General features: G+C 38.3%; 1 protein-coding gene across 7 annotated transcripts in view; it reads right to left on the bottom strand.

Annotated features, from left to right (window-relative positions):
* Positions 1-20,522, bottom strand: part of VPS13D (vacuolar protein sorting 13 homolog D) — a 252,521-nt gene that overhangs the window by 128,957 nt on the left and 103,042 nt on the right. For all 7 annotated transcript variants that reach the window (XM_058552933.1, XM_058552934.1, XM_058552936.1 and 4 more), the window contains 10 exons: positions 20,240-20,375; positions 19,091-19,138; positions 16,833-16,983; positions 16,519-16,729; positions 10,064-10,311; positions 8,100-8,291; positions 7,662-7,788; positions 5,863-6,005; positions 2,278-2,408; positions 1,868-2,043 (listed from right to left, as the gene is read on the bottom strand). In XM_058552933.1, the coding sequence (XP_058408916.1) occupies positions 1,868-2,043; positions 2,278-2,408; positions 5,863-6,005; positions 7,662-7,788; positions 8,100-8,291; positions 10,064-10,311; positions 16,519-16,729; positions 16,833-16,983; positions 19,091-19,138; positions 20,240-20,375 (1,563 nt within the window). The remainder of the gene's footprint in view (positions 1-1,867; positions 2,044-2,277; positions 2,409-5,862; positions 6,006-7,661; positions 7,789-8,099; positions 8,292-10,063; positions 10,312-16,518; positions 16,730-16,832; positions 16,984-19,090; positions 19,139-20,239; positions 20,376-20,522) is intronic.

The following is a 20,522-nucleotide window of genomic DNA, read 5'->3' as shown; positions in this document are numbered from 1 at the left end:
TATATCAAAGTTTAACACTTCTTTACATCACAGAATACAATCACCAGAGTGAAAAGGCAATGTATGAAATGGGAGAAAATATACACAAATCATGTATCTCATAAGGGGTTATATATCCAGAATATATAAAGGACTCCTACAACTCAAAAAAAACCCCCAAACAACCCAATTCAAAAATGGGCAAAGGACTTGAACAGACATCTCTCCTAAGAAGATATACAAATGCCCAACACATGAAAAGTTCAACCTTAATAATCATTAGAGAAATGTGAATCAAAACCACAATGAGATACCACCTCACACCCATTAGGATGGCTACTATCAAAAAAGCAGAGGGCTGGCCCAGTGGCACAAGTGGTTAAGTGTGCGCACTCTGCCGCGGCGGCCCAGGGTTCACTGGTTCGGATCCTGGGCGCACACCGACGCACCGCTTGTCAGGCCATGCTGTGGTGGCGTCCCATATAAAGTTGAGGAAGATGGGCACAGACGTTAGCCCAGCGCCAGTCTGCCTCAGCAAAAAGAGGAGGATTGGCAGATGTTAGCTCAGGGCCAATCTTTCTCACAAACACACACAAAAAAACCAGAAGTGTTGGCAAGGACGTGGAGGAATTGGAACCCTTGTGCACTGTTGGTAAGAGTGTAAAACGGTGCAGCTGCTATGGAAAACAGCATGGCAGTTCCTTAAAGAATTAAAAATAGAATGACCATATGATCTAACAGTTCCACTTCTGAGTGTACACCCAAAAGGACTGAAAGCAGGCACTCAAAGAGGTATTGTACATCCATGTTCACAGCAACCGCATTCACAGTAGCCACAAGGCAAAAGCAACCTAGGTCTCCATCAGCAGATGAACAGATAAGCAAAATGTGGTATATACTTACAAGGACATATTATTCAGCCTTATAAAGCAAGGAAATTCTGACATATGTCACAACATGGATGAACACTGAGGACATTACTAAGTAAAATAAGCCAGTCACAAAAAAACAAATACTGATGATTCCACTTATTTGAGGTACCTAGACTCGTCAAATTCGTAGAGAAAGTAGAATAGTGGTTGCCAGGGGTTAGAGAAGGAGAAAATTGGGATTTGCTGTTTAATGGGTATAGAGTTTCAGTTCTTCAAGATGAAAAGAGTTCTGGAGATTGGCTGTACAACAATATGAATGTACTTAACAGTAGGTACCTTAAAAATGGTTAATATGGTAAATTTTATGCTATGAAAAGTTCATAAAATAATCCCTGGGTCTTTGTGTATCTTTCTAATATTCCATAAGTGTATTATACCACAATTTAAAAAAATTTTTAAATACATTTTTTAAAAAAGCATTTGATGAAAGCAGCAAGAGTCATTCAGCAAGAGGCTGAATTCAGTTGATTTTTCTTAACAAGGACCTGAGGGTCACTGCATTGGGCGAAGAAGGCCAGATGATTTACTGAAACAGCATCACATGAGAGAAGAGTTTGCACAGTGTGTAAGAATAGACAGAAGTGTTTATAATCAGTGTTACCATCAAAATGCAGACAGAATTTTCAGAGTTGCAGGCAGGCATGTGCTCAGTGCCACCCTTGAACTTGGAACCTCAGAACACAGCAATTGTGCAACGGTCAAAACTGTCGACATTTCCTTTAATTCATTCCATCAAAATGTTTACTCACATTTACCTGGTCTTTGAAAGTTTTTAGACCTTTGTCTGAGCCAGAAACATATGAGCCCATTTCATGAAGGAGTTGTATTACTATTTACTACTTACTATTTATAGCTCTACAAATATTTAAAATTTATATGGTATGTACAGTTTACCACTTACATTACTGCACCTCCAACAAGGCTACCGTCTGTCTAAATACAGTTGCTGAACTTACCTCATGTTGATATGGAAGGAATTATTTTTGTTGACTTCAAAGCCTCCAGACCAAATACAATTGGGAACATCCATCAGTCTGACACACAACAGCTGATCATAGTCATTCCGAGGCCAATGGAACACCACACTAGAACCAGGAAGGGTGGAAATGTAACCTTCGGGATTGGCGGTTCCCTAAAACACACAGGATCACTGGCTCAGTCAACAAGTCAAGTCAAGACAGTAAATGTTTACTGAGTACCTACTCTGGGCCTTGCCCTCTTCTAGGAGCTGTTTAGGGTACCAAAGGCGCAAAATGGTTACTTATACCACAAAACTTACAGTGTTGATGGGGAGATAAGCCATGACATTAAAACTCACTGTGCTATTAAATAAACACTAGTCATTCTTCAAAAGCAAACTGCTTACCTGTCCCCTGGCAAATTCCCTCTGTGCAAATGCAAGCTTGTGAGATGATTTATTATCTAACAGGTAACGGGGGGCAAAGATGACCATACTGGTGTCAATATATCGACCTCGGCCTTTCTTGACATCAATACCTACAAATAACAAAAACCACTTACATGAATTAATTGGAAGAAAGAAAATTCGTGGTCTGACAAAAATAAATAGTCTTCACAATTACTTAGTTTCTCTGAGAAGACAATTCTATCACCCAGAAAGGCTGTCAAGCCTTCCAAAAATGGAATGAAAACAGCAGTTGTACTCAAAGTATTATTCTTTATCCCCATTTAGGCCTTAAAAAGTCTCAGTGCAATATCACCATTCCCGTAATTCCTAGCTTCTTCAAAAAGCATGTACTGTTATAACAGCAACTAAAACACACAGGTGTTTAGTCACAGATACCTGTGGTTTCCATTTATGAAGGTAACTGTTAAGAAAGTTTATGTAATACATTTCTGCTTACATCCGGGACACACAATTTCCTCCTAGAAAACTTGCCCCTTTTACAGCATACAGTAGAAATTTCAGATTACTTAATTGTTGATTCTGCACTGCCCTGAACTCAACTGATTCTTCTCCAGTATTTTTTTAGCGCACTGCCCAAGAATCCGGCTGAAATAATGCTAAATATCATAGAATTTATTCATTCATAAAATAAATGTTTTTGGCACCTGTGTACTGAAAAAAAAAACAGTGAACAGAACACATAGCAAGGAAAGAAAGTTATAATCAATTAGAAGGAAATCTCAAAACACCAGGCCCCAAAGAAGGAAAGCAAAAAATCAAATAGCACTGAACTATCTTAAAAACACTGATAACAATTTTTAAAAATACAAAACTCAGCAGGATGAATTATTCATTCATTTGGACAAAAAATATAGCAACTATATTCAAGGTACTGGGTTGAGCTCTGGTTATACAATGATAAAAATATTTACAGTAGAAATAATAACAGTAATATTTATTGAACTCAATACACGCTATATCCTCTACCAAAGGCTCTAGATGCAATCCTCATAACAATTTTATGAGTTAGGTGTTTTCATTCTTTCCATTTTACAGATGAGGAGACTAAGGCATGGAAAGCTAGGTAACTTGCCCTAGGTCACGCAGCCAGCAGGTGGCACAGCTGGGATTCAAACCCAGGCCGCCTGCCTTGGGAGCCCTTGCTCATACCATGATGGGACACATATAAGGACCCCACTCAGCACTCAACAAGTATCAAGAGAACCATAAAAAGGGAAGAGACTTTAGGATATGACACCTAGGTGTCCTGGATGTCCCAACATAATCTAAATTATAAATATTCCAATCTGTTAACTCCATAATTCACTTGTACTGGCTTAAAAATCTGGTATTCCTTTAATATAAGTCTTCAAAATACCTGAAAGACCGAAAAAATCACAAAAACAAAAATCTCTGGAGCTCTGTGTCTAAGAAATGTTAAGTAATACTGGAGTAGGGAGATATACCATATCACTTTTCTTTTTGTGACATACAGAAAAGCATTAATTGTCAGAAATCAACATTATCATAGCCAGCTGATCTCAACTAATACAAAGTCTGCCTACAAAAGTTGTGTTTAATTTGATATTATAGAAAGAGTCTACAGTACTGAGACTCAATTTTTGGAAAAAGGCAAGCTTTTCTGTTTCCCTTTTCATCTTAGACTGCCCTGGCAAACCTCCAATAAATGAACAGCTGATAAGATAAAAATGTTCAAAATCCTTCTTTTGGAGGTACATGTAAGGCTAACCGGCAGGGCCCTCCCTGGCTTTTCAGCTTGGGACTGTGCTTAAAACCTTCCTGATAGGGAGCCAGTTATCTATCCAGTTCTTCAAAAATATTCAACTAAGAGATTCCACAAATTCCCTCGATAATATACACCAAGATCTCATGATCCTTAAGAATTATAAAGTCCTATCTCGGTTCACCCCCTCTACTCCTTTCTTGGGTGTAACAACAAAATTCAAATCACAGTTTTGTCCTAAAAACACATGTAGTAAGTTTTAATGAATGCTCCTAGCATGTAAGTTTACAAGCGCCCTCACTGCATACTCCTGACGGGACAGCTCAATTTACTTCTCTGCAAGAAGTCTGGTGGTTCCTCAGTGCCAGCTGCTTTAGAAGGCACAGGCTCCATTCTCCCCCAAGTCTGTCCCAACTATAGCTTCCGGCAGCATGTGGTAGCTTGCTTTGCAAACTGTATCAAGGACAAGATACCCCAGGAGAAAGCCAAACACAGCATGAAGCGGCCTTTGCCTATTTAAGAGGTGGAGAAAACAAATGTGAGGAAAAGTAAAGAAAATGACCCTCAGCTGGAGGATCAAATAAAGTTTGTTTCTTCTATTAAAAATCTTAATGTCACTTTTAAAGGAGACAGCTCCCGTTTCAAGGGAGAATGTATACAAATTCATGTTCAAAAAACATGAATAGGAAACTATACTCGGAAGAAACTCTTCTACTAATAAACCCTCAAACACTTAAACATATCCCTGACCCGCCATGGGATTCAGGGTAAATAGCTAAAGGGTCCCACCTCAGTTTTTCCTTCCATAACATGACTCTTTATGTCTCCACTGTCCAAAACAGTAGCCACTAGTCATATATGGCTATTTAAATTCATTAAAATTAAATAAAATGAAAAATTCAATTCCTTCGTCACATTTCTTAGTAATGTACTCTGAAGTGCTTGGTAGCCACGTGGGGCTAATGCTACCATACTGTACAGTGCAAAATAGAATATTTCCTTCATCAAAGAAAGTTCAATGGACAGCGCAGTTCTAGACCGTTTTCCAACATTCAACACTACACACTGCTTTGAGATCCTTGGAAATCATATACTAAAGGAAAGATGCACTGCTAACATTTTAAACCTGAGGCATATTTAAATCAAATTTATCCTAACTCTTCAGGAAATGTTTTGAGTGTTCCAGGCGGCTATGAGGTATATAGGTACAGTATATTCCCCCTTCCCTCACCACTCTCCACCTCTGTAAGCTAAGCTGGTTTAGGGGTTTCTACTTACTATGACCACCAAGTGCATTTTATCATGTTTTCATCTTCAATTGTGGATGCCCCAATCATAATCCTATGTCTGACCCAGACTTCCCCTTTGCATCTGGGCAAGTCACTTAACCTCTCTGCTTCAGTTTCAAGGAGAACAATGCTTCTTACCCTCTTAGGGTTTGCAAGTTTTAATGAATGCGTGGGAAATGCTTGGAGGATGAAAAGCATTCTAAGTGTTCCTATTATTCCCATGAAAAACAAGGATTCAAGCCAAACTGATACTTTCCTGACACAGGTGTGTTTGAAATTAAACAGAGGCCCAGACCTCAAAGGGCAGTGTTTAGATGGCTCCTAAGATCCCTAACAGAATAGATCTGCATTGATATCAACCTAGCATTCAGAGAACAGACACCTGACCCAATGCCAAATGAGAAAATCAGCACTTGCAGCCAGGTCAAAATATATGCCCAGCTTATTCTTCCACACCTGAGGTCATCGGCCAATGGTTCTGATTCTCCCGCTGCCCCACATATAACCCACCAATGTTATAGATCAGCCCTGGGCGGTTTCCTTGCTGGATGACTTTCAAAGCTCGGACACCACTACCACCATCCAGTGAGAAGCCCTGACACCAGCCTGGCATGCCTTCAGGATGAATTCCCCTTCCGACTCTCATCGTGCAGCTGTGGGGCAGAAAAGCAAAGATGTATATATTCATTCATAAGAAAGCCTCATCTACCTGTTCTAATCAGGAAACACTGCTGTGTCTACCATCTGAAACTAGAACTCGAATGTTGACTCTTCCTTACTCTCAGGTGATTCCCAAACACAGCAAGGCAATGAATCAGCGGTCAAACTCTATCTTAGAGGTAGCCATAGTATAACAACGTGTGAAATGTACTGATGTCTACAACCAAACACTTTGGAGAAAGCATTATGATTCTATGACCATAAGACATGAGGAAAATGCTACAATATCTATTACTCCTCTGAAAAACAAGGATTCAAGGCAAACTGATACTTTCCTGACTCAGGTGTTTCAAGGGTTCATGAAATACCTTGAATATACAAGAAAAGTATGTATAGAAAATGCAGCTAATGGTACATTCCTTTTAAGGCCTGGTACTATTAAAATGACAAGCCACTGCTTAGCTGGCCAGTGTCTTGTCATGGATCCTGAAAAGATAATTCCTGAATGTGTGCTCTGGCTCTACCACTAAGAAGGAACGTCACCTTGAGCAGGTAACTCTCTCTCTGAGCCAGTTTCCTCATCTTAAAATAAAACAGTATTTCCTGCCCTGCCTAATCCATGGGGATGCTGGAAGAATCAAATGAGACAGTCACTGTGGAAATGCTTTGGGAACTGCAAATTCTCTGGATAGAACTATGTTATGAACTATAGCATTAAAACTATGTTGTGAAGGTCAAGCCCTAGACCTAAAACTGTCACGGTCTTTTCAGGAAAAGAGTGAGACTGGGCTTGCTAACCACGTCATGTGACTGTCTGTATCTCCTACTATGTCCAGCACCCCAGTCAGTCCTCTCCTGACTCTGGCACCAACCTAGATTCCAGCCCTCCCTGGTGGACGCATCTGTATCCACTGGTGCATAGTGCTCCCTAAGCCTTCCTGGTAAGCTTGCAGCATACTTCTACAGATAATGGGGTATGGCATTTTAGCAGTATCGGATACGCCCATTTATCTTTGGATTAAGGCTATACATTAGAAGACTCCTGTAAAAAGTAGAATGTCAAAACCAAGAACAAAAGTGAATTAATGTTCCCATCATACATTAAAAGGGCATGTCATCTAATCCTCACAACTGTTGCTTTTCCCTGCCTTTTTTTAAAAATGAGTGCTTTGAGATCTTGCAATGGCACATTTTATTTCAACGGTAAAGGAGATGGATTTCAAAACCTTACAGAAAACGACCTGCATTAGATTAATGGGGGGCAGGATTTACCAAAGGGCCAGTCTATCTCCCCTCTGATGCCAGCTCCTCTGCCTGTGCTGAGAGCTAACAGGGGAAGAAAACTGTGCAGAGAAGAAAGAGAACATGTGGGTTTCTCTTCATTGGCAGAGTTATGAATAGAACTACTTCAATACATGTAAAATAAAACTAGCTTTCATTACAAACCAACCAAATGGTTTATTTTCAATATCAAATAACACAGAAATTAGATCTGAAAAAAATCCCATTAGGTCATGGTCCTATTCTCCTGCCAAGTCAGGATTGTTATCTACAGTATATTTCTACTTACACAGATATACTATAGCCTTTGCTAATTTTTTCCCTTCCCTAGGAGCTTATTTCCCCTTCCCATAAATAACTGTACTCACAGGTTTGGCTGCTCTTTGTCAGCATAGCAGAATAAGAGAGGGCTCAGGCTCCGGGCCAGCTCATGTTCTTCAAACTGGCCTGCAGCATCTGTCTTTGCATTGTCCTGTCTGAAGATCAGTGGTAACCCTTTAGGAAGGAGGGGAAAAGTTTACATCAATCCCACCCAGTCCATGCAAGACAGACGTAAATGGTAAAAGGAAAAAAAAATCGTCAAGGGAGAAGATAGTGAAGATTGAATTTATTTAGTGGGGTCAGCTCGTTGTCTGAAAGGACAATTTTGACCATGATTAAGCACTTATTATGGAAGCAGGAGAGTCTCAGCAGCTTAGACTGTTGAAGTAATCTATTTGCATTGGCTCAATTTAGTCAGCTGAGCAAATAAATCTGAATTCCCACGACCCACGCTGAAGGCCTACTTGAGCAGCCTCTGCACATACCTGTTTTGTTAATCAACCAATATGGAGCAGAAATGAAGATCTTCAAGGATCCTTCTGCTCGACACACAATCCGGATGGTGAGGTTCAGCTGCCGCCGGCTGACGTCATAGAGTCGCATTCTTACCATGTAGTTTTGAGTTCCAGGTGGAATGAGCAATTCTTTACAGAGTGGAAAATTCTCCAGCGATACCCCTAAAGAAGATACAAACTATTGTCTGAGTTCTCACTTTAGTTTACAAAATAGCCCAGAGCCAAATGAAATTGGATTCCTTTTGGAAAAATCAATACCTATGTATCTACCTGGCAAAAATCTCATTAGAATGGCCATTTTCCTTTAGCTGGGGAGAGAATAAATATGAAGCAAACCAGATGGCCTGGAAATCACACTAGGCAGTCTGAACTGCACAACTGGAAGGATGAGAATACCAAAAAGCTATCAATAACAGCTATGATTATTAAGAGTTTACTGCACATCAGGATCTGTGCTGGGTGCCTGAAACAGAATAAAGGCAAGTACAGAGTAAGAGCTAAGGTTTCTGCAGCCAAACTGCCTGGCTTCAAATTCCCAGTCTGTTCTTACTAGTTGCGTGATGTGCGACAAACTATTTAATCTAGCTGTGTTTCATCTGCCAAATGGGGATCATCATAGTATCTCCATTGCAGGATTGTTATTAAAAGTGATAATCCATAGAAAGCATGACTGGGACGATTAGTGCTAGGTGTGCACATAGTGATGGTGGGGCGGGAGGATATTTCCATTTTATACAGGGGCTCAATAAATATTTGTTGAAGAAATACTTAAATGCCAGAGCAAAGACCTCTTTTCTTTAGAATGGACAACGAGCATTGCACTATTTTTCTTTTCTACATTAAGCTCAAGGGTTTATATAATTGTTGAAACGCAAGCTTATCATCGTGGGACACACTGCTTAAGTTCAATGAGTTTCAGGTTCCTCATCTGTAAAATGGGGATAACAGCTGTTCTTTCTGCCTGAAACATGTGCTGTTATGAAGATGAAATGAGATGATACAGTGAAATCACAAAGCTGTAACAAGATAAATATCTGAGTCACTATTATCTCAACATGTCTACCACAGCCTTAAAGAAATACACTTCCTGCTCACACTCCAGAGTAGCTCTTTGTTATGAGTGCTGCAAATATGATAATTCTCTACCTTGACTTTATGCATCCCTACAACTGAAAACTACTTGATGCATTACACATTCCACACCTCAATTTCTCCATCAGTAAAATGGGACAAATAACAGTTGCTGTAAGGATCACACGAGATCATGTGTGTGACAGACTTGACATAATGCCTGGAGCACAGTGCGTGCTCAGCAAACACTTTTCCCTTTGCTGAGAGACATATGATTGTGCTCATTTTACGGCTAGGAAAAAGCATGGTTTGAAAAGATAATGACTGCCTGTAGTCACACATCAAGAGAGCAACAGAGGGGCCGGCCCGGTGGTGCAAGCAGTTAAGTGCGTGCACTCTGCTTTGGCAGCCGGGGTTCCCAGGTTTGGATCCCGGGTGCGCACCGACACACTGCTTGTCAAGCCACGCTGTGGCGGCGTCCCATATAAAGTAGAGGAATATGGGCACGATGTTAGCTCAGGGCCAATCTTCCTCAGCAAAAAAAGAAAAAAGAGGATGATTGGCATCGAATGTTAGCTCAGGGCTGATCTTTCTCACAAAAAAAAAAAAAAGAGAGAGCAACAGAAGAAAAAAGTCTCTGGTGACTGCTGCTTCTGTAAATCTTCTGGATTTATTCAGTTTTTTCTTTTGATAATTTCCTATCTTAGAAGTTTCATTGTTTTTTTTAAACTGCGTGCATCCTTTGAGCTGGCTAATTGAGATATTATATGTGCTACAATTTCTCCAAAATGTTTACTAAATAATCACAAAATATTGACATTTTCATAGAATCACTACAAATGATTATTGGACTATATCCTCACCCAGTTCAATGTTCTGGGATGTGTCAGCTGTGTGCAGAGCCACCTCTTTGCCGGGTTTCAGTGTCCCATTGATTGGCACTCCTTTGACATAAAAGTCAAGTTCACAGGGCAGCAAGTTGCAGATGACCACAGTTGGCAGGAGATATATGGTGTGCCCAGGCTGTCTGAAAATCTGTTTTGCACTGTCAGAAAATATGTTTGAGGGCATGTAATCTGGATAATTCTCTTTCTTTATGGCCACACAAAACCTATGAAGACAAAATGGTGTGAAAATCATTAGACTTGAATGAAGAACTTGAATTTTTTCTCCTTAGCTGAGTATGAGAAAGCATAACATTAAAATGGTTCAGTAATTCATTCAAATATAAGTAATATCATTCAAAAGATAATTACAATTTTCAATCCAAACATATTTATTGAGGTATAATTAAATCACAATAAAATGTAAAGATGCATGTAAAATGTATAGATTTTAAATTTATAAACGACTTTTGACAACTATATACACCTCTATAACCACCATTCAAAACTAGTTATAGAATATTTCTCACATTCCAGAAAGTTCCCTCATAATACTTTCCAACCATTATCCTCTCCCATCATTCAAGCAACCACGTTCTGATATTTATCATTATAGATTAGTTGTGCCTGTTCTTGAACTGCATACAAATAGAATGATACATTATGTACTACTTTGCGTCTGGCTTTTTTTTGCTCAACGTGAAGTTTTAACAAGATTCAGCCATGTTGTTGTATGCATCAGTATTTGATTCATATGCCAGTGTATGAATAGGCCATTTCTTATTTATTCATTATCCTATTGATAACCAATTGGGTTGTCAATAGCCAACTGGGTTGTATCTCCAGAACAATTTAGTGAGAATGGAAATCCTAACAACACCGAGCCTTCTAATCCATGAACTTGGTTTTATCTTTCCACTCATTAGGTTTTCTTTAACATCTCTCTGCAAGGTTTTGTAATTTCTAGGGTAGAAGACTCGCATATCATTCCTTAGATTGACTCCTGGGTAATGTTTTTTTTGTTGTTGTTTGTTTTTTTTGTGAGGAAGATCAGCCCTGAGCTAACATCCATGCCAATCCTCCTCTTTTTTTGCTGAGGAAAACTGGCCCTGAGCTAACATCCATGCCCACCTTCCTCCACTTTATGTGGGACAGCAGGGCCTGACAAGCAGTGCATCGGCGCACGCCCAGGATCCAAACCCAGGCCGTCAGCAGCGGAGCACGTGCACTTAACCACTATGCCACGGGGCCAGCCTCCTGGGTAATGTTTTTTGATGCTATTGTAAAAGGTATTTTTTTAAATCACGTTTTCCAATCGTTTATCGCTAGAATATAAGAATACAATTGATTTCCATAGGTTGATCCTGAATTCTGAAATCTTGATAAATTTATTAGGTCTCATAATTTTCTTATATATTTCATCGTGTTTTCTACACAAATTGTGTCATTTGCAAACAACAACAGTTTTACTTCTTTTCTGATCTTTATGCTTTTTCAATTTCTTGTTTATTTATTTATCCTTATTGCAACGGCTAGTACTACTAGTGCAATGTCAAATAGAGTAGCTGGTTCCAATCTCAAGGAAAAAACATTTAAGGTTTCACCATTAAGTAAAACGGTAGTTGTAGGTTTATTAGAGATGCCCTTTAACACTGAAAAAGTTCCCTTCTATTCCTGGTTTGCTGAGCATTATCATGAATGAGTGTTGAGTTCTATCAGATGCTTTTTTTTGCATTTACTGAGATGATCTGATGTTTTTTTTCTCTTTTAGTCTGTTAATATGGTGATTTACATTTATGGATTTTCAACTGTTAAGCTAATCTTACATTCTTGGGATAGACCATACTTGCTGGATTCTATTTGGTAATATTTTGCTAAGAATTTTTGAATCTATTCATGGAGGAATTCTGGTTCATAATTTTCTTTTTTTTTTTATAATATCCGTATCAGTTTTGGTATCAGGGATATGCTGACCTTATAAAATGAGTCAGGAATTCTTCCTTCCTCCTCTATTTTCTGAAAAAGTTTGCATAGAACTGGTATTTTCTCTTCCTTAAATGTCTAGTAGAATTCACTAGTGAAGCCACCTGGGCCTAGAAGGCTTTTTATTATAAATTAAATTTCTTTAATAGATAATGGGCTATTTGGATTTTATATTTCTTCTTTGTGTCAGTTCTGGTAATTCGTGTTTTTCAAGATATCTGTCATTCCAATGTGGAATTTATTTGCATTAAATTATTCATATCTCCTTTTAATCCTTTAAATGTCTGTAGGATCTATAATAATGCCCCCCTTTTTCATTCCTTATATTGGTAATTTATGTTTTCTCTCTTTTCTCCTTGAATAGTCTTATGAGAGGTTTATCAAATTTATGAATCTTTTCAAAAAGCCAACTTCTATTGATTTCAAAATCAATAGCTTTTCTCTATTGTTTGCTTTCTACTTCATTGATTTCCATACTTTTTTTACTGAAGTATAATTGACATACAATATCCTATTAGTTTCAAGTGTACATCAGAGTGATTCAATACTTATATACATTACAAAATGATCACCACAAGAAGTCTAGTTACTATCTGTCATCTTACAAAGTTATTACAATATTATTGACCATATTCCTTAGGCTGTACATTACATCCCCATGACTTATTTATTTTATAACTGGAAGTTTGTACCCCTTAATCACCTTCACCTATTTCACCTGCCCCCACAACCCCTCCTCCCTCTGGTATCCACTAGTTTGTTTCCTGTATCTATGAGTTTGTTTCTGTTTAGTTTTGTTTTTAGATTCTACATATAAGTGAAATCATATGGTATTTGTCTTTCTCTGACTTATTTCACTTAGCATAATAGTACCTTCTAGGTTCATCCATGGTGGTGCAAATAGTAAGATTTCTTTCTTTTTTATAACTAACATTCCATTGTAAATATATAGCACATCTTCTCTATCCATTCATCTATCAATGGACACTTATGTTGCTTCCATATTTTGGCTATGGTAAATAATGCTGCAATGAACATATGGGTGCATATTCTCTTTGAACTTGTGCCTTTGTTTTCTTCAGCTAAATATCCAGAGGTAGCATTGCTGGATTATATGGCAGTTCTATTTTTAATTTTTTTAGGAACCTCCATACTGTTTTTCACTGTGGCTGCACCAATTTACATTCCAACCAACAGTGTACGAGGGTTCTCTTTTCTCCACATCCTCACCAACACTTATTTCTTGTCTTTTCAATAAAAGCCATTCTGATAGGTGTGAGGTGATATCTCATTTTGAGCCCCATTTCCCTGATGACTAGTGATACTCATCCCTGATGACTAGTGATACTGAGTATCTTTTCATGTGCCTCTTGGCCATTTGTTATGTCTTCTTTGGAAAACTGTCTATTCAAGTCCTCTGCTCATTTATTAATCAGATTTTTTTTGATATTAAGTTCTCTATATATTGTAGATATTAACCCCTTATCAGATGTATGATTTGCAAATATCTTCTCCCATTCAGTAAGTTGCCTTTCGGTTTTGTCGATGGTTCCCTTCGCTGTGCAAAATCATTTTAGTTTGATGTAATCCCATTTGTTTATTTTTGCTTTTGTTGCCCTTGCCTGAAGAGACTGGTCTAAAAACATATTGCTAAGACTGATGTCAAAGAACTGACTGCCTATGTTTTCTTCCAGGAGTTTATGGTTTCAGGTCTTACATTCAAGTCTTTAGGCCATTTTGAATCTATCTTTGTATATGGCGTAAAATAGTGTTCCAGTTTTATCCTTTTGCATGTAGCTGTCTAGTTTTCCCAACACCATTTATTGAAGAGACTGTCTTTTCTCCATTGTATATTCTTGACTCCTCTGTCATAGATTAATTGACCATATATGTGTCGGTTTATTTCTGGGCTCTTTATTCTATCCCATTGATCTATATATCTGTTTTCATACCAGTACCATACTGTTCTGATTACTATAGCTTTGCAGTATTGTTTGAAATCAGGGAGCATGATACCTCCAGCTTTGTTCTTCTTTCTCAAGATTGCTTTGCCTATTCAGGGTCTTTTGTGGTTCCATACAAATTTTAGGATATTTTGTTCTAGTTCTGTGAAAAATGCCATTGGTATTTTGATGGGGATTGCATTGAATCTGTAGATTGCTTTGGGTAGTATAGACATTCTAACGATATTAATTCTTTCAATCCTCAAGCACAGTAATCTTTCCATTTATTTGTGTCATCTTCAATTTCTTTCATCAATGTCTCACAGTTTTCAGAGTACAGGTCTTTCACCTCCTTGGTTAAATTTATTCCTAGGCATTTTATTCTTTTTGATGCAATTGTAAATTGGATTGTTTTCTTAATTTCTCTTTCTGATAGCTCATTATTAGCGTATAGAAATGCAACTGATTTCTGTATATTAATTCTGTATCCTGCAACTTTACTGAATTCATTAGTTCTAACAGATTTCTGGTGGAGTATTCAGGGTTTTCTATATATAGTATCATGTCATCTGCAAGTAGTGACAGTTTTATTTCTTCCTTTCCTATTTGGATGCCTTTTATTTCTTTTTCTTGCCTAACTGCTGTGGCTAGGACTTCCAATACTATGTTGAATCAAAGTGGTGAGAGTGGGCATTCTTGTCTTGTTCTTGATCTTAAAGGAAAAGCTTTCAGCTTTTCACCGTTGAGTATATTGTTAGCTGTGGGTTTGTCATATAAGCCCTTATTATGTTAAAGTATGTTCCTTCTATATCAACTTTGTTGTGAGTTTTTATCATACATGGATGTTTAATTTTGTCAAACGCTTCTTTTGCATCTACTGAGATAATCAGATGATTTTTATCGTTCGTTTCCATACTTGTTTTTATTCTTTTCTTTTTCTATTTCTTTGTGTTTAATTAATTTGCTCTTCTTTTTCTAGCTTAAGGTAGGAGCTTAGATCAGTGATTTTACATTTTCCTTATTTTCTAATATGAGTATTAAAAGCTGTACATTTTCCTCTAAAACTGCTTTTGCTGCATCCCCCATATTTTAATATGTCTGGGGTTCTTTGTTTGTCTGTTTTTGTGAGGAAGATCGGCCCTGAGCTAACATCTGCCAATCCTTTTTTTTTTTTTTTTTTTTGCTGAGGAAGACTGGCCCTGGGCTAACATCCTAGCCCATCTTCCTCTACTTTACATGAGACACCGCCACAGCATGGCTTGACAAGCCGTGCATTGGTGCGCACCCGAGATCCGAACCGGCAAACCCCAGGCTACCGCAGCGGAGCGCGCGCACCCAACCGCTTGCGCCACCGGGCCAGGCCCCATATGTCTGGTTTTTATTGTTCAGTTCAAAATATTTAATTTCCTTTGTGATTTGTTTTTTCACCCGTGGGTTATCTAGAAATGTGCTGTTTAATTTCCAAATATTTGGGGATTTTGTAGGCATCTTATTGTTAATGATTTCTACTTTAATCCTATTGTGATCATGAAATATATTGTGTATAGTTTCAATTCTTTAATACTTACCGATCTTTGTTTTATGGCCTAGTAGATGGTCTCTCTTGATGAATGTGCCATACATATTTGAAATGAATGTGCAATCTGGAGTTGTTGGTTAAAGTATTTTATAAACGTCAATTATGACAAACTGATTGATAACACTATTCAAATCCTTTTATATCCTTATCGTTTTTGTTTATTTTGTAAATGGGAGAGGGAAGCACTAAAATCGCCAATGATGGCTGTGTCTTTTTATTTCTCCCTTTAGTCTATTAACAACTGGCACATCCGAGTACACAGTATACTGGAATTCTTTACACTATTCTTATACCTCTTCTATAAGTTTAAACTAAATGAATGCCTGTCTTCACCATAAAGGAAACTAAAGCTGATAATTTCTAATCAAAATAAATTTAAAGTCTAAGTTTAGAAGGATCTAACAATAGCAATCTGGTATTTTTTCCAATATTGAATCTAGTAACATATTACTTATACTCTTCAGAGGAGAAAACAGGAATCTAAATGGTTAGATAATTTTGTCAAAGTCTCCAAAAAAAGTCATACTAGGTGCATACTAGTCCTTCATCCAAATTCCGTTGAAATATGACATTTGAAAAACTCCCAACACCAGGATTTTGCTTCCCAATTTAAGAACATAAACTAGTAATGTTTTTTCTTCCTTCCCTACATGTCCTCTCTTTATGCTGATGCAGACATGCACATTTCTAATCTTATATGTGTGAGTAGTGTGTGTTAGTTGTTTCTCCCATAAATATTAGATGATAAGCAACAGTCCCACCACTGCCAAGGGTTAACCCTAGAATTCTTACGAACTCTAACATAAGAACATAAGAAAAAAGGACTTCAGGATTTTAAATAAGCACAACTGAATCACTACGGGCCCTTAGAGAGAAAACAAAGGGAAAAAAAGGCAAAATTTACATGCCATTGCAGCGGCCATGCATACCTGAAGAACCGGCTTTTTTCCGTGTCCATAGAGTGGCACTCTCTTTTGCTGCTACTAACCTCTGTCGTCTTCACTACATTGGTCCAGTGAATAGGAGCCTTACAGAAAAACACACCCAATCCTTTGGGCCGGGCCTGCAGCCGCCAAGAAGTGAGATGCAAAGGCACAGCAAACGAATCCCCCGGCAAGATGGCGGGAAGCACCACGGGCTCTGCCACAGAGACGAGTGTTAGTGCTTTTAGGCAATGGTCTCTCCTCCCCTCAACGCTCGACTCTCTCAGGATAAAAGGAAGACAGACCGTGTCACAACTTACTGTCTGGAGCTGATGGGCTGTCCAATCTTAGTTCCATTGGCGTCTCGAGTCTGTTCTTCACAATCAGGGCTGATCGGACAGTGATTACTTTCCGAGCACTGCCTTCCATAGTCACGGCAAAGACCACCCGGACAGGTGGGAGTGAAGAGAACTGTGAAAAAGAGACAGAAATGAGAGTATAGCTTGAGAATAGACTGGTGGTAACCAGAGAAGGGGAATGGGGGGAGGGCGAAAGGGATAAAGGGGCACGTGTATATGGTGATAGATGGCAACCAGACTTCTGGTGGTGAACACGATGCAGCCTATACAGAAGTCGAAGTATAATGATGTACATCTGAAATTTACATAATGTTGTAAATGAATGTTACCTCAATTAAAAAAACACACAAAATACAATAATACCAACCAGAATGCCTAAATTCAAAGCATCTTATTACTCTAGCTCTTCAGTGAAATTAGTCATTAAGCCCTAAAATCACTCAGCTATAACAGGAATGAATATTCTACAAATATACACTATTAAACAGCCAATTCCAAACATTTCTATAAAAATAGATAATCTACTCAGATGTGATGTCACAAAGTGTGTCACAAAATAAAATCAGTCCTAGGTCTCCAGACACATTCTAAAGAACTTCACCTACAACTGGTAATAACCTATCAAATTTTCCAAAAGTCTTGCAATTTGGTAAGAAAGTATCTGCCGGAAGTTACCCTTCATTCATAATGCCCTTGGGTTCCTACACATCACCCCTTATATAGAAACCGTGAAGAAGACTTGTTTTCAACTCTATTGGAGGGGAATAAAAATCATCCAAAGCAATAAAAAGCTTAGAAACACTGAGGTAGGACTTGCCAAAACATTAAATGATTTACCTTCTCTGATATGAATATCAATGTGAATAAACATTAATTAATAACAAAGTGAATAAACATTTCTTGAACATTAACAACGGGTTGGGTGCTGCCCAAATATACACAGAAAAACAGAAGGAAGTCTTCTGAGATCATAACTTGTCTTTGTAAAATCCTGAGAGTGTATAATAAAGAGTCTGTGTTGGTATGCCTTTCACAGGAACAATAACTTTTTCTTAATGTCATAAAATTTACTCTCTAGGCCCATACACTATTCATTGACATGCCTATACAAAAACCAACATTTGTATTTTCAAAAAACTTTAAAAATAAACTCTTTCTTCACAATAACTTTCTAAGTTCTGTTAAGAATCCCTCGTTTATAAACAGGACACCGAGGTTCAGACACTCAACATAATGGAGGGAAATAATTTATTTCTGGTGTTGGGTTGCAGCCACTACTTTCTTTTCCCATATGTTCATTCACACACTGAACACACTGAACACACATTTTGTGCTACTACCATGTGCCAGGAAAATTTTTTTTCCAAGTATAAAACCCACATCAGGTACACCAAAGAGAAGGTTTCTGAAAATACTATTCTTTGAATGAGTGTCCAGAACAGACTGACAACGCTTTTTTATTGGAGAAACAAATGACACCAGATCCAAGCTTTTCACATTGCCAACTTTTTTATTAAAACAAACAGTAGGTGAAAACTAACCTAATAAACAATAAAATGAAGAGCTCCATGTTTTAAGCTAAGACTTCCAGAAAGTCCCAATGAAAAGGCAAACTATAACGTTCTGGAGTGTTTTCAGAGGGACAATCCTGGGCATAATCCTCAGCAGAGCTCTCAATGACCCAGTCCAGGAAAGTCTCAACAGAGCCGAGGCCCAACAACAATTGTTTTAAATCTTGATATTGTCGCCTCCAAGCTTACCTGAAATTTCACATTTCAAAACTTACTATCCTCAGGGAGAAGAAATTATAAGCAAAAACCTAAAAATAGTTCTTTAATGTCATCTTCTGATGATGTTTCAAAAGCCAAAGGAGGGAAAAAAAATCTTAGTATTTTTCATTCTTATTTACTTTGATGACTTTTGGACCACAAACTACGAAATACATATAGCCATACAAGGGTTAATTTACATTTTAACTTAGTAAGAAAAGGAGACCTTGGACCAAAACACACTCATTCTCACACACCAAGTTAGGTGAAAACACTTTCTTGCATGTTCTTGTAAAAGGAAGGTAATCATTCATAGAAACAGACAAAGATGAATTCCAACCATATATATGTCACAAAGTCCTCTGATCATCCAGAAATATACGTCTATGCATGGTTCAGGTGCAATGTATCTACTCAATAAACACAGTGACACAGGAAAATCATACTCACATAAACCTGGGGATGAATAATATTCGTTCTGCTGCTTGGGCTGCCAATCTAAGGAAGATTCCAAAAGTCAGAGAGTCAGCACAGACCTAAGATTACAGGCATTGTTAAATTCAATGACAATGTAGTTTGCTTGGAAGGGTGGTGTTTGTAAATACTCTTAGGTAAAGTATGGTCTACTACGAAGAGAAAATATCTTATTTTAGAAGATATGGGAAAAGTAATACTCATTTTACAACCACTCAATGTACGCAAAATTTCTCCAGAATGCATCAATACAATACAAAGCTATCTGGAGGGAACTGTTTCTTTCATTACTAGACGTTAATTTAGGCAGAAAAGTAACGTTGAAAGAAAGTTTCTTTTTCTAAGAAACTTGGGGCACCAAAGAGAAACAGTGGAAAGAGCAGTGTTCTCCAAGAATATTTTTCATGAATGAAGCTAGAATCTCTCTGCAAATCTGCACTTTCCTACTCAACACTGCTACCCAAAAATGAGTGCAGGTATCCTGCGAAGTATGACTGAGTATGGGCAAGAGCACCATGGCGGCTGCATCAGCCAGGACACCAGCCTCCATCTGCACACTATAGTCGGGGTGTGCCCTCGGTCACTCCCCAGGCAGAACTACAGGCTGGAGTGAAGTCAGGGCAAGGGAGTGTGAGAGGATGTGTGATCAGACAAGAAAAGAGAGTGGACGTCGGTCTTTACGCCAGAGAAGAAGATTTGGAGACAGAGAGCTAGAAGGATCAAGGAGCAGCATTATAAGAAATTTAAAGAAGATCGTATATAAAGGAATACTTGAAATTCATATGTGAAATAAAGCCAATACATGTTTGGTAGACTAGTAAATTGTCAGTCAGGCCAACTGAGTATGAAATGGATCTGCACAGGTGAGGTAACATGTGCTAACATCAATTTTAGATCTTGTTCTTCTATTGAAATTAACCACTGCCGGGCTTACCTACATATTGATTACCAATGCCTATGACTGACCCCAAATAATCTTACGTCTTTTCCCTTGAGCTAGCGGAAATAAAAAGAAAAGCTCACTAGAGCAACGCTATTACAGGCTTAACCATGGGGCTGCCCGGCTTTAAGGGGTGTGGCCAGGGCACTACTCTGCCATGAAACACCCATTCTACAGCCACACACCGTCGAGGAAGATGAATTTTTATCTGGTGCTGCGTATCGGAAAAATGTCCCAACTTTGTCCACAGACACTGGGCTCACTTGCTCCCAGCCATTTACTCTCACTTGCAGCTGATGAATCCGGAGGTCATGGGTGTGTCTGTCAGGCAGGACACAGAAAAAGACATTAAGCGCAATCTTAAAAAGGGAAGAAAAATAGAAGCAAAGACTCAAATCTGATTTGCTATATAATGACAAAAAAACCCAGTTAGCTAAGCCTTTTGGTGATTACCTAATGCAAGAGAAA

Source organism: Diceros bicornis, chromosome 13, assembly GCF_020826845.1.
Source record: "Diceros bicornis minor isolate mBicDic1 chromosome 13, mDicBic1.mat.cur, whole genome shotgun sequence".
Classification (NCBI taxonomy): domain Eukaryota; kingdom Metazoa; phylum Chordata; class Mammalia; order Perissodactyla; family Rhinocerotidae; genus Diceros; species Diceros bicornis.
Note: the sequence above shows the minus strand (reverse complement) of the source record. Positions and strands in the feature narration are given on the sequence as shown.